The sequence below is a fragment of the Pseudonaja textilis genome, chromosome 18, assembly GCF_049901715.1.
Source record: "Pseudonaja textilis isolate UNSWEBS1 chromosome 18, rPseTex1.2, whole genome shotgun sequence".
In the NCBI taxonomy this organism is placed as follows: Eukaryota; Metazoa; Chordata; class Lepidosauria; order Squamata; family Elapidae; genus Pseudonaja; species Pseudonaja textilis.
Window position 1 is genome coordinate 6,751,457 of NC_142007.1, and position 14,077 is coordinate 6,765,533.

Sequence of the window (14,077 nt, forward strand, 5' to 3'; positions counted from 1 at the left end):
GAAAGGTAGATGAAAGGTAGATAGATAGATAGATAGATAGATAGATAGATAGATAGATAGATAGATAAATAGATGGATGGATGATGGATGGATAGATGATGGATGGATAGATAGATTAGATAGGTAGATAAGATAGATGGATAGATGATAGAGATAGATGGATAGATGGATGGATAGATGATAGAGATAGATGGATAGATGGATGGATGGATAGATAGATAGATAGATAGATAGATAGATAGATAGATAGATAGATAGATAGATAGATAGATAGATAGATCTGGACGACATGATGGGCTAATTCCAAGCAGGAGAAAAATTCAGGGTGGTTTGTACCCCAGCTGAGTCTGCCAGGAAATCCCCTAGAGCCAGCCCAGAAATCCTCCCCCCTCCCCGCCCGCCTGGAGGAGATGCCAAAGAGGTGGGAATTGGCACCGCCGTCAAAGGCGGGGGGGGGGGAATACAAGAGGGGGGAAGCATCTCTCCCTCCACGTGTCAACTTGGCCTCGGCAGCTTCCAGGCCCTCCTCGCCCGGCCAAGGGGCCAGCTGTTGCTTTCCTTGGGGAGCAGGCCAGCTTTCCAGGCCTTGGGTGGCCCCCGCCAGGGCCGTGGGCACCACCGCACCTGTGGCCAAGGTCCCTGTGGCACCGCAGGTGGGTATTTAAGGCTCAGGATGGGCTGAAAGTCACCCGGGAGAAGATGCTGCCGCTGCTGATTTGCGTCCTGTTGGTGGCCAGTGGTAAAGAGGCATCCCTTGCCCTCCCCCCTCCCCCTGCCCTCCCCTCCCTGGTCTCCTAGGCCCTTGCCCTTGTCTTGCCTGGCCTCCACCGGCGGGGTCTCAGCCCCCTCTCTTCTCTTCCGCAGCCGCTGGGTGCGGGCAGCCAGCCTACCCTGCCCACAGCCGCGTGGTGAACGGCGAAGACACCGTGCCTTACAGCTGGCCCTGGCAGGTAAGGCGGCTCACTCCTCCCCCGTCAGACGCCCTCAACCAGCACCCCAGGGGCGGCCATCCCAGGCAAGGAGCCAAATGGGCCGGACCGGACCGGCTAGCTGGCAATTGGGCTGCCATCCAGAAAAAGCCCGGCCTGAGCACGGAGCCGGCTGGCACCGGGTGTCCTTTTTAGGGTGATGTCTGGACCTCCCCTCTCTGTCCTCCCGCAGGTCTCCCTCCAGTACGAGCAAAATGGCGCCTTCCATCACACCTGCGGAGGGTCCCTCATCGCCCCCGACTGGGTCATGACAGCTGCCCACTGCATCTCGTAAGTGTCCGGGGCACGGCTGGAGCATCACCTTCACTCTGGAGTCCAGAGGGGCTTTGAATGGAGAGCCTCCCCTCTCCCTTTCCTTCCTTCCTTCCTTCCTATTTCCATCTATTTTCTTCTTCCTTCCTTCTTCTCATTTCTTTCTCTCCTCATTCCATTCCATTCCTTCCCTCCTTCCTCCCCTTTTCTATTTTCTTCTTCCTTTCCTCCTTCCTTCTTCTCATTTCTCTTCTCATTCCCTTCCTTCCTTCCTATTTCCATCTATTTTTATTCCTCTCCTCTTTCTTCTCACTTCTTTCCCTCTTTTGATTCCATTCCTCCTTTCCTCCTTTCCTCCCTTTCTTCCTATTTCCATCTATTTCCTTCCTTCCTTTCTACTTCCATTTTCTTCCTTTCCTCCTTCTCATTTCTTTCCCTCTTCTGATTCCATTCCTCCCTCCCTCCCTCTTTCCATCGATTTCCTTCCTTCCCATTTCCATCTATTTTCTTCTTCCTTTCCTCCTCCTCCTTCTCATTTCTTTCCCTCCTGATTCCATTCTATTTTGTTCCATTCCTCCTTCCTTCCTTCCTTCCTTCCCTCCTTCCCCCTTTGTTTAGGGTCACTTTTTCTTCTTTTCACCCTCTGTAGCCTTGCCACAGGCTGAGGTTAGAGCCCGGGGGCAGAGACTCTCCCTTGTCCAGGTCAAAAGCACCTTTGGGACCCCCTGGTCCTGGTGTTTAGCCTCTTTTTCCAAAGAAGGGCACGAATTCACCCACCCCTCTGGACTGCGGAGGGTGTGGGTGTGGGTGGGGGCCTTTTCCTGCCCTCTGAAAGCCGCTGGGCGATTTCTTCCACAGGCGATCCCGCAGGTATAAGGTGGTGCTGGGGGAGTACAACCTCAAAGTCAAGGAAGCCCCTGAGCAGCACGTGCCCATCAACTCCAAAGACATCTTCGTGAATCCCAACTGGAACCCCAGCTGTGTGGCCTGCGGGTAGGCGAAGGCGTCCGTCATGGGGGGGTGGGGGGGTGGGTGCAGAAGGAAAGCCTCCAGCATCCCCCAACCCCAGTGGTGGGATTCAAAACAACTTTTTCCTACCAGTTCGGTGGGCGTGGCTCGGCGGGCGTGGCAGGGGAAGGATCTACTGCAAAATCCCCGTTCTCTCCACACCCACCCCTAACCTGCTTTCCAGCTCCGTTCTCCTGGCCAGGGCAACCCAAGGAGACCCAGCCGATCAGCTGGGTTACTCGATGGGAGGCAGGGAAGAGAGACGGGGTTGGCGGAGCCAGTCAAGAGGTGGTGCTTTTGCCGGTTCTCCCAACGACTCAAAATTTCGCTACCGGGTCTCTAGAACCGGTCAGAACCGGCTGAAGGCCCACCTCTGCCCTAGCCGCTCATGGCTGCCTCCTTCTCCTGTTCCAGCAATGACATCGCACTGCTCAAACTCTCCCGCCGGCCACAACTGAACGACAAAGTCAGACTGGGCTGCATTCCCGAGCCAGACACTGTCCTGCCCAATGGATACCCTTGTTACATCACCGGCTGGGGACGTATTTCCAGTACGTGGGGTCCTCTCCGCAGGTGGGGAGGAGGGCTAGGGGGGCTCCAGGGAGGCCGGGCTGGAAGCCCTGACTCTGTTTCTCTCCACAGCTGGGGGGCCTCTGCCGGCCAAGCTGCAGCAGGCTCTCCTGCCCGTGGTGGACTACAACCACTGCAGGAAGCCTGACTGGTGGGGAGGCTCCGTCAAACCTAGCATGGTCTGCGCTGGGGGAGACATCAAATCCGGCTGCAACGTAAGTGGGTGCCTGGAAGGAGGAAGGCCGCTGGGCACGGTCTCTTCTCCTTAAATTTGATGGGCTTTGCCCGCCAAGCCCTACAGGCGGTTCACAGCACGTCAAAACAAGAAAAATTGAATATAGAAACTACAGCGTTTAGGGAAGGGCGAAGCAGGAAGGAACGGTGCCTGCTGCCCTCTAGTGTCTGATGGGAGGCACTACACTACAGAGGGGATGTAAATGGTCAAGTACAGAAAAACAGGTTGTCTTTTGGGACCTTTCTTTCTTTCTTTTCTTTCTTTCTTTCTTTCTTTCTTTCTTTCTTTCTTCCTTCCTTCCGTCTTCTTTCTTTCTTTCTTTCTTTCTTTCTTTCTTTCTTTCTTTCTTTCTTTCTTCTTTCTTTCCTTCCTTCCTTCCTTCCTTTGTGTCTTTCTTTCTTTCTTTCTTTCTTTCCTTCCTCCTTCCTTCCTTCCTTCTTCTCTTTCTTTCTTCCTTTCTTCCTCCCTTCCCTCTTCCTTCTTTCTTTCTTTCTTTCTTTCTTTCTTTCTTTCTTTCTTTCCTTCCTTCCTTCCTTCCTTCTGTCTCTTTCTTTCTTTCCTTCCTTCCTTCTTTCTCTTTCTTTCTTTCTTTCTTCCTTCTTTCTCTTTCTTTCTTTCTTTCTTTCTTTCTTTCTTCTTTCTTTCTTTCCTTCTTTCCTTCTTTCTCTCTCTCTCTCTGTTTCCTTCCTTCTTTTCTTCCTTCCTTCCTTCCTTTCTTTTTTTCTTTCTCGCTTGCTGTCTCTCTCTCTCTCTTCCCCCCTCCTCCATCTTTTGATCATCTATCTATCTATCTATCTATCTATCTATCTATCTATCTATCTATCTATCTACCTACCTACCTACCTACCTACCTACCTACCTACCTAACTACCTATCCATCTATCCACCTGCGAAATACCCCTCACGCATCATCACAAAATCTCCAGAACCATAAAGCCTAAAAAACTTGAATTTTGGCACGTTACGTTCCTCTTGGCTTCTAGCTGCCTCCAGTCTCCTCGTCATCCCGGTTGCTCTTCCCTGCACTCTTTCTAGATGTCTCGACATCTTTTTTTAAATATCTGATTAAAAACAGGGCATCTGCCTTGCTTGGGCCACCACAGCTGGCAGGAAAGAGCAGGGTGTGTGTGTGTGTGTGTGTGTGTGTGCGTATGTCTTCCTTTAGGCTCCCTTGTCACACCCCAGGCTGTTAATTTAGCTGCGGCTTCTGGTCTCCCCTCCTGACCGATTTCCCCAGCAGCCTTGATCAGATCTTATTGCCATCCATGGGGCAAGGCTGGGCTGGACACAGAGAAATAAAGCAAAGGGCTCACGGGACTCTCCGTGCCACGTTGACAGGGTGACTCCGGTGGCCCCCTCAACTGCCGGGGCAAGGACGGCAAGTGGTACGTCCACGGGATCGCCAGCTTCGTCTCCGCGATGGGCTGCAACGCCTTGAGGAAGCCCACCGTCTTCACCCGGGTTTCTGCCTTCAACGGTTGGATCCAGAAGGTGAGCCGCGGCCCCACTCACCCCAGCCTGCTTTCCCCGAGCTAGGAGAAACCTCTTGATGGCCTTGAGGGGACCCCACGGCATCGTAGCTCCCATGCAGCTGTTTAGGGCCGCAGAAAGAGATGACGGGTAACCCTGAACAGGCCAGTGCTTGGGTTTCTCCCTTGTAAAACCATCCTTGCCCTCCCCTGCTATACCTAAGACCCCCTTTTCTCCTCCCTTTCCAGATACTCAGGGGACAGTGAGCAGGAGAACCGGCCAGGCTCCTAGTTCCAGAATAAATTCACTTTGGAGATGCCGTCTGGTCTTGTGTTGGAATCTTATTTCCCGCCCGTTGGGGGCCGGGGTGGGCTTCAAAAATTTCTATGAACGGGGGAAAAATAAAAACAGCCCACTCTGAAGAAGCTAAGTTTGGGCGAAGTCTCTGGGGTCTCCCCATCTCCCCAAAAAGCCTCCTCGGCCTGCAAAAGGGTGGCCCGAGGCCCTGAAGGATAACGTTTTCCGGCTTTTCTGCCCAGCGGCGAGCACGACCTCGCCCCGTACCCCTCGCCACGCCCCTCGAGAACGGACGGGGTTACTGCGGAACCTGCCACGAATGCGGCTGACATCGTCCCGTGCGCCCCGGCTCAGCCCCGGGCGAGTCTTCCTGGGGGCCCAACGCTGGGCCCAAAGGCACGGCTGCGATGGGCAAGGGATGCATGTGTGTGTGTGTGTGTGTGTGTGTGTGTGTGTGGCTGGCGTGTGTGGTGTGGTGTGACCTAGCCCCAATTCTACTCCCACTCTGCTCCCTCTCGCTTCTTTCGTTCTCCCCTTGGGACCAGCTTTAATACAGGATGCAACCACCGGCCTCTTTTTGTTGTTGTTGTTGTTGTCGACCTGTGGACTTCGACTCCCAGAATTCCTCAGCCAGGCATGCTGGGAGTTGAAGTCCACAGGGGTTGCCCAGCCCTGCTTTTAAGAGGGCCGCAGAAAGGCCCCCAAACGCCTTCCGCCAGCAGGTGGCAATGTCTTCCTGCTCTCTGGGTCTCTTCAGATGACAGATTAACAGAGTTGGAAGGGACCTTATAGGTCATCTAGTCCAACCCCCTGTCCAAAAAGGACTCCTATACCATTTCTGACAAACGGCAGTCCAGTCTCTTCTCGAAAGTTCCAGTGTTTGAAGCTCCCACCTTGACCAAGCCATCACCACCCTTTGTCCTCCTGCCTGGCTCAAGGCTCAGAGATCTGAGGAAGGAAGCAGTCCGTGGGGTTCAAAGTGCCCACCCTCTTCCTGCCAGTCCATGTAGGAAAGGGAAGCCTCTTGGCTGAATACGGACCCCTTTCTGTCCAGAACAGGGGCCTCCAACTCTGGCAACTTTAAGCCAAGTGGACTTCAACTCCCAGAATTCCCCAGCCAGCAAAGCGGGAGGCTAAAACATACGATGAATGGTTGCAGGAACTGGGCCTGGCTAGTCTAGTGGAGAGAAGGAGCAGGGGAGACAGGAGAGCAGCCTTCCAATATTTTAAGGAAGAGAGAGAGAAAGAAAAAGGAAGAAAAAGAGAAAGAGGGAGAGGAGAGAAAGAGGAAGGAAGGAGAGAAAAAAGAGGGAGAGAAAGAGGGAGAGGGGAAGAGAAAAAGTGAGAAAGAGAACAAAAAGGGAGAGAAAGACAGAGAGAGGAGAGAAAGAAAAAGAAAGGAAGGAAGGAAGTAGAGAAAGAAAGAGGGCGAGAAAGAGAAGGAGAGAGGGCAAGAGAGAGTGACTGGTGGCTAAAACGGTTGAATGGTTGCAAGAAATGGGCCCGGCTAGTCTAGGGAAGAGAAGGACCAGGGGAGACACCAGAGCAGCCTTCCAATATTTAAGGGGCTGCCCCAGAGAGGAGGAGGAAGGGGTCAAGCTATTCTCCAAAGCCCCCAAAGGCCAGACAAGGAACAATGGATGGAAAATGAACAAGGAGAGATTCAACCTGGAAATAAGGAGAAACTTTCTGACAGTGAGAACCATCAAGCCATGGAACAGAAGTTGCCTTCAGAAGTTGTGGGAGCTTCATCCCTGGAGACTTTCAAGAAGAGACTGGACTGCCATTTGTCAGAAATGGTGTAGGGTCTCCCGCTGGGCTGTGTGTGTGTGTGGGGGGGGTTGGACTAGATGATCTACAAGGTCCCTTCCAACTCTGATTCTCTGTTATCTGTAAGTTGTGGGAGCTTCATCACCGGAGGCTTTCAAGAAGAAACCAGATTGCCATTTGCCAGAAATGGTGTAGGGTCTCCTGCTTGGGCGGGGTGTGTGTGTGGACTAGATGACCTACAAGGTCCCTTCCAACAGATTAGCAATCTACTAGCTGGCTGGAGAATTCAGGCTTCAAGTTGCCAAGGTGGGAGACCCCTGGTCCAGAACACACTGTTCAGTCTTACGGACAGATATCCACCCGCCCCGCCCTCCATTAAACCTCATCACGCTCGCCTCTCTCAGCCGGACTAAAGGTTATGGGGTGCAGTCGAAGAGGGGGCGGAGAGGAGAGGCTGGGACGGAGCAGCCTGCCTGCGCCCCGCCCTCTCCTCATGATTCCTGCAGCCGCCAAGGCCTTTTGGCAAAGCAACCCGTGTTTATCACCGCAGGCGTCAAATAACGAGGCTGGGAACGTCCCGAACCAAACGGCCCTCCTGCGGCAGACTGATAGTCCCGGGATCCTTCGGCACTGGCACCGGGCCTCGGCTTGCCCCCGAGAACACGCACCGCGCACTCGTTGACGCTGCCAAACTCTGTGAACTCAGACCTGGCAACTGGCCCGGAGTTTGATTGATGGTGCAACATATTCAGGGTGCTGGGTGCGGGGTGGAGAGAGGAGCCAGTGGCAGGTCAGGAAAGAAATGGGACCACAGGCCCACACAGTCCAGCAAGGGCTGGCTGGACCAATGGCCGCAAGCGGGACATGCCAGGGCCAGGACAGGCTGCCCAGGGGTCTACCTCCCAGGGTCAAAAGCCAGGAGGACCTCCCAAGAACATAGAGTTGGAAGGGACCTCCGAGGTCCTCTAGTCCGACCCCTTCCTCGAGCAGGAGAGCCTAGACCCAGATTGGATCCTGCAACGTTACCCCGGGACTCGTCTATTCGCCTTCATTTGTGAGACGTTTATCCCGTTTTGAGACAAGTGGCTTGCACAACTTCTGGTGGCAAGCAGTTCCGCTGGTTAATTGTTCTCACTGTTAGGAAGTGTCAGATCCGTGTATCTGCCATGCTTCAATGGAAGAAGAAGAAGGGGGGGAGGGGAGTTGGTACAAGTCATCCTTTTTTGATGTAACCTGAACATCTGAAGCCTTGTATTAAATCCGTATAACTTGCAACTGGGGACTGGAGCCCAGGTGCCTGGAAACGTGTCACCTCTTGGTGAGACAGCAAGAGGAGAAGGGGCCATAAAAACTCCAGCTCTGAAAGAACCTTCCTGGGAAACTTTTCTCAACTACGTTCCCAGAAAAAGTGTGTGTGTAGGGGGGAATTAACATGTTGCTTCTTTGTATTGACGAAATCTACACCGGACTACGGGGAGGGGTTCTAACTCCCTTTATCTCTGCTGCATGCCTGGAGGGATATCAGATCCTGCTTTGACTATTATCCAAGGGTGGCATTCTACCGGTTCAGACTGGTTCTATAGAACCGGTTGTTATGATTATGGGCAGTTCAGAGAACCGGCAAATGGTGCGCCTGGCTGGCCCCGCCCCTCTCCGCCCACCCCTCCCCTCCCTCCCAGTCAGTCCTTATCGCGCTTGCCCGACATCGCTGACTGTGTTCTTTAGTCTCTCCTTTAGTCGCTCCTTAAGGTATTTCCTTTTTTTTCCCTCCCAAAGATCAGCTTTTCCGATGATCAGCTGTTCTGCTAGGATTCCCCTCGCTGTCTTACTGCTTTGCCCAGGAGGGTAAAAAACGTTGTGTGTATGTGTGAGTAGGCTGCAAATAAAAATAGAAGCCATGCCCACCCAGTCACATGGCCATGCCCACCTAGTCACGCCCACAGAACCGGTTGTTTACAAAATTTGAATCCCACCTCTGCTATTACCTGGATAACTTCCTTTTCACGATAAAGAATTCCTTTTGAAATACCCAGCTTTCAGAAGTTCATTCTTATCGTTTGAAGGAGAGTCTGGGCCTTTTCAGGAAGTTTCTCCTTTAATTCCAGGTTAAATAAATAACAGATAACAGGTAATCAGAGTTGGAAGGGACCTTGTAGGTCATCTAGTCCAACCCCCTGCCCAAGCAGGAGACCCTTGGCAACCCAGACATAACCAACTAACCACAACTGGGGACAACGTTGGTTGGACTCCTCCCAACCCCTGCTGGCATTGCCACCGTTGCTTCTCTCCTTGATGAGTTTCCATCGGTTGTTCCTTGTTCTGGCCTTTTGATGCGTTCAGAAACAATTCGGGCCTATTTCGCGGTTTGAGGTCAGTGCTAGTAAGGCTGGCTGGAGAGACAGAGACGGCGGCACTGAGGGCACCAGCAAGAGGGGACAGAGAGAGAGAGAGAGAGAGACGGGTCAGAGGGTGGGAAGGGCAGAGCTGTTGAATTAAGGCATCCAGAAACACACACACACACACCCCCCGGCTGGCCTCCCTCTTACTCACCCCACAAGAACGTGTGCTTAAAAGGCCGCCTGATTCGCTGGTCGCGGCGTTTCCCCCTTCCGTAAATAAACAGCAGGGGCAGCGATCTCTCATTCCCTCCCTGCCCGCTCAGTGGTGGCTACTGCCAGCATGGGCAGCTCTTGGCAGGGAGCCAAGCGCTTCTATTTTGCCTAGGATGCCGGACGGAGGGGGGAGGGTAGGAGTGGGGATAGGAAGGGCTGTTTGGAGAGAGAACAAGGTGGAGGGGTGGCAGATACAATTCAGCCCTGCCCGGACACCAGGCCCCTCTCTCTGACCGGAGGCAAAGAAGGGGAGGAGAGCAGAAAGATAGACAAAGTCATCTAACAGAATGAAATCCAACGTAGAGAAAAGAAAAGTCCTACCCTTAGGCAAGAAAAACCAAAACTGCATATATAGACTGGGGTGAAACCAGGCTCAATAGAGCAGGAACTGGGAGGGGGATTTTGGAGTCTTCATGGACAACCAGCTAAATAGGAGCCAGCCGTGTGCAGCGGCAAGCCAAAATAGCCAACACAATCCTAAGCTGCATTAACCCAGGGATACAAGTGAGGTGCTAATACCACGCTATAAAGCCTTAGTAAGGCCACACCTAGAGTACTGCATCCAGTTTTGGTCACCACACTTTAAAAAGAGGTTGAGACTCTAAAAAAAAGTGCAACCGAGATGATGAGGGGACTGGAGGCTAAACCATAGGATGAACGGTTGCAGGAACCGGGCCTGGCTAGTCTAGGGAAGAGAAGGACCAGGGGAGACAGGAGAGCAGCCTTCCATTAGTTGAAGGGAGAGGGAGAGAAAGAGTGAGAGAAAGAGAACAAAAAGAGAAAGAAGGAGAGAGGAGAGAGAGAAAGAGAAAGGAAGGAAGGAGAGAAAGAAAGAAAGGGAGAAAGAGTGGGAGAGAGAGCAAGAGAGAGTGACTGGAGGCTAAAACATGGGATTCAGGAACTGGGCCTGACTGGTCTAGGGAAGAGATTGACCAGGGGGGACAGGAGAGCAGCCTTCCAATATTTGAGGGACTGACACAGAGAGGAAGGAGTCAAGCTATTCTCCAAGGCACCTGAAGGCCAGACAAGAATAAAGGATGGAGACTGATCAAGGAGAGATTCAACGTGGAAATAAGGAGGAATTTTTCTGAGAGGGAGAACAATCAATCCAGTTGCCTTCGGAATTTGTGGAAACTTCATCCGTGGAGGCTTTCAAGAAGAGACTGGAAATAGCGTAGGGTCAGAAATGGTGTAGGGTCTCCCGCTTGGGCAGAGGGTTGGACTAGATGACCTACAAGGTCCCTTCCGACTCTGATTATCTGCAAATATTTGCCATATAACTAAAATCTAACATGGGACAGACTTAGCAATACTTCCAATAAGACTTCCGGGTTGCCTGACTCTGCTTCTTGCAACCAACCAGACTGGGGTGCGTGGCCGGAGGGCAAGGAAGACTGTCTTGGCCGGGCTGCCCCTCACCTGCAGCCCTTTCCCCGGGGGAGATTCACCTGGGGAGCTCCTCCTTCTTCTGTGCTTTCCGGGACCGACTGGCTATTTTGGGAGATGCCTCCTGGCGGGGCGTGATTCAAGTGAGCTGTTGGGTGGGCTTCGAGAAAGTAGACAAAACACAGCTCAGAAAAGAAGCCGTAGTGTGTGTGTGTGTGTGTGGGAAGGGTAGGATGAGGAAGGCCGAGAGGTGGCTGGATAGGACATTGCGGGCAGAGAGGCTCAACCCAACCTGTCCCAGAGCCACCCCGTTGCTTTCACGGTGTGGTGCCACGACCTCCCCGAAACTGCAGGTGTTGGAGCCCACCCACCCCCGGGAAAGTAGGGGACTCAACCCCGCCCCGTCTAGATATCCGCGCCTGTGCCCCCTCCTTCTCCTGGGCAGGCCCTGTGGCAACCCCAAAAGGAGGGCAAAGGAGAGCCTCTGTCCCTTCCTGGCTCAAAGCCAAGGTCACAATGATATCGTGTAGCGTTCCAAACATCGCTCCACTTCCGTGTAGTAGTAAAAGACGGGCTTTTATGCAATGATTACTCGTGTTTTGCAGCCGCTTTTTACAGCCGGGGGTGGATCACGAAGGCTGGAATGCATCCGCAGGGCAGTTTAAGGGCCCTCGTTCCCAGTTTATGGCTGCGATAGGACGGCATGTCAGGGGTCAGTGTCACCGCACAGCCAGACATCAGACAGAATAAAACACATATTAAAGATTAAATCTATATTGCCCCCCCAGGTCAGAAGAGTCCAAGGCAATATTGTTTTGCTTCCTTGTCCTCACAGGTGGGTTGTTTGGAAGGCAAGGTGCTGTGCAAACAAGATCCTTCAACCTCCGTAACACTTTCCACTAAACCCGTCTTGGTTTTCCCATGATAGCCCTTGGCACTTATATACCACTTCACAGTGCTTCACAGCCCCCTCTAAGCGGTTTACAGAGCCAGCCTCTTGCCCCCCCAAACAATCTGGGTCCTCGTTTTACCCACCTCAGAAGGACGGAAGGCTGAGTTCAACCTTGAGCCAGTCAGGATCGAACTGCTGGCAGTGAGCAGAATTAGCCTGCAGTACTGCTTTCTAACCACTGCAGCACCACGGCTCTTTCATCCTAATGCCTGATAGACCGCAACAGGCTATTGAATTGCTAACTAGGGCATACAAAACCTTTGCCAGACCAATACTCGAATACAGCTCATCTGTCTGGAATCCGCACTGTATATCAGAGATAAATACAATTGAGCGAGTCCAGAAGTATTTCACGAGAAGACTACGACACTCCTCTGCTCGTAACAGAATACCCTATATCACCAGACTTTGAAATTTTGGGCTTGGACAATCTTGAACTACGCCGCCTATGGTTGGACTTAAGCATAGTACACAAAATTATCTGCTGCAATGTCCTACCAGTCAATGACCACTTCAGCTTCAACCGCAACAATACAAGAGCACACAACAGATACAAACTCAATGTTAATCGCTCCAAACTTGATTGCAGAAAGTACAACTTCAGCAACAGAGTGGTCAGTTCCTGGAATGCACTACCTGACTCTGTTGTTACATCCTCTAACCCCCACTCCTTTAACCTCAAACTAACCACTATTGACCTCACCCCATTCCTAAGAGGTCTGTAAGGGGCATGCATAAGTGCACCATCGTGCCTCCCGTCCCTGTCCTATTGTCCCCATTTAATCGTACCTATTTTCTGTATTCTTCCTCATGTTTAGACTGATACCTATTCTTTTGTAAGTGATTGACAAATCAAACCAAATCAATAAAAATAAATAAAATAAATTACGCCCAGCCAGTCCAGGAAATGGATTTCTGCCTTCTGGGACTGTCTTTATTACCTCCGTTGTTCTCACAGAGGACACGTGTTGCAGAACAGAGACTAGAAATAGTCCAGGCACCCTCCACACGATCCCGAGACCCAGTGCTAGTTCAGGGGGTTACAGAACCCCAGTCACCCTCTCTTCTGAACTCACCATCCATCACCCGCTCACCAGGCCCAGCCAGAAAAGACCGGGCCGAGCTGTGACCTGACGGGGAACGAGACAAAGAAGCAACCGGGTTCTGAATACGCAGTCAGAAAGCTGCTGGCTGGAGAATTCTGAGAGTTGAAGTCCACGGGTCTTAAAGGTGGCACGTTTGGGGACCCCTGATCCCTTATTGTCCTGCCTTCTCAGGTGCTCCCAACTCCCTGCGTTTCTCTCCCGCCAGCCTGGGCTCGCCTTGCCTTTGGGCCTTGTGGATGGGAGCTCCTTGCGAGGGCCTGGCTGGAGTGGAGGCCTCTTCATGGGAGCTTGCGGAGCTGGCCGTGGTCCTGCCCTCCACGGACCTGCCCACGGCCAGAGCCTCTGAGCAGGGGAAGGAGGTTGCCAACCCTGGGCCACCTTGCCTGCCTGTCACCCTCCTCTCAGAAGGAGGCACAATAATCCCAGAGGAGCGGGGTGGGGTGAGGTGGTAGGCATAATTTGGAATCATCCTGACTGCTGCTTTGGGTAAAGACGCCACATGTGGATCCTTATCCTGGCAAAAAAAAAGGGGGGTTGCAAAGCATCCAGCCTTGACTGAACCACACCGCTCTCCAGCGTGCCGTCTTATCAGGGACGACAGAGAAAGACCCGGCCCTAGCAAAAGTGCCCTCTTAATGCCAGGAGAGGGGCCGTGGGGCAGAGCATGCCACGTCCGTGAGAATTCAGGGGAGGCGTGGTTGTCTACTCTCCGTTTCTCTTAGACAGAGGGAGTGGTGCTAAGGCACCCAGTGTTCACAGAGTTGGAAGGGACCTTGTAGGTCATCTAGTCCAACCCCCACCCCACCCACTTAAGCAGGAGACCCTACACCATTCCTGACAGAGGGAAGTCCAATCTCTTCTCGAGAGTCTCAAGTGATGACTCTCCCACAACTCCCGAGGGCAACTTCTGTTCCATGGCTCGATGGTTCTCCCTGTCAGAAAATTCCTCCTCATTTCCAGGTTGAATCTCTCCTGGATCCGTTTCCATCCATTATTATTCCTTGTCTGGCCTTCTGGTGTCTTGGAGAATAGCTTGACCCCTTCCTCCTCCTCTCTGGGGCAGCCCCTCAAATCTTGGAAGGCTGCTCCCCTGTCTCCCCTGGTCCTTCTCTTCCCTAGACTAGCCAGGCCCGGTTCCTGCCTCTGTGTACATTTTAGCCTCCAGTCCCTTCATCGTCCTGATTACTCTTCCTTGCGTGCTCTTCCTCTTTTATTTTATTTTTTTTAAATAAAAGAGAACCCTAACAAGAATGGTGCAACTGGGGCAGGCACCGAAAGGCCGCAGGGTAGCCTAAGCCATGCCCAACGTTTCCACTTGCAAGGCTCTCGGTTCCAGAGGCTGCCTCCGCGGGGAGAAGTCATTAGGCCGCGAGGAAAGGCGGGGAGGTGCCATGGCCGGGCGCTTTGCAAGCGGGCAATGCCAGGAGCCA

The 14,077-nt window shown here is 52.7% G+C and overlaps 1 protein-coding gene across 1 annotated transcript; it reads left to right on the plus strand.

The window, feature by feature from the left end:
• Positions 1-699: 699 nt before the first annotated feature.
• LOC113451266 (chymotrypsin-like elastase family member 3B) lies at positions 700-7,273 on the plus strand. Its single transcript, XM_087915147.1, has 9 exons — positions 700-739; positions 865-950; positions 1,162-1,259; positions 2,100-2,234; positions 2,664-2,800; positions 2,892-3,034; positions 4,393-4,545; positions 4,997-5,245; positions 7,142-7,273. Exons 1-9 carry the CDS (start codon positions 700-702, stop codon positions 7,271-7,273), a joined length of 1,173 nt encoding a protein of 390 aa, XP_087771273.1.
• Positions 7,274-14,077: the final 6,804 nt, after the last annotated feature.

What these genes read in the sequence shown, in the direction of transcription:
- LOC113451266 (XM_087915147.1), top strand. Translation starts at nt 700, where the DNA reads ATGCTGCCGCTGCTGATTTGCGTCCTGTTGGTGGCCAGTG. An exon ending in CGTCCTGTTGGTGGCCAGTG is followed by an intron (nt 740 to 864) that starts GTAAAGAGGCAT and finishes TCTCTTCCGCAG; the next exon opens with CCGCTGGGTGCGGGCAGCCA. An exon ending in CTTACAGCTGGCCCTGGCAG is followed by an intron (nt 951 to 1,161) that starts GTAAGGCGGCTC and finishes GTCCTCCCGCAG; the next exon opens with GTCTCCCTCCAGTACGAGCA.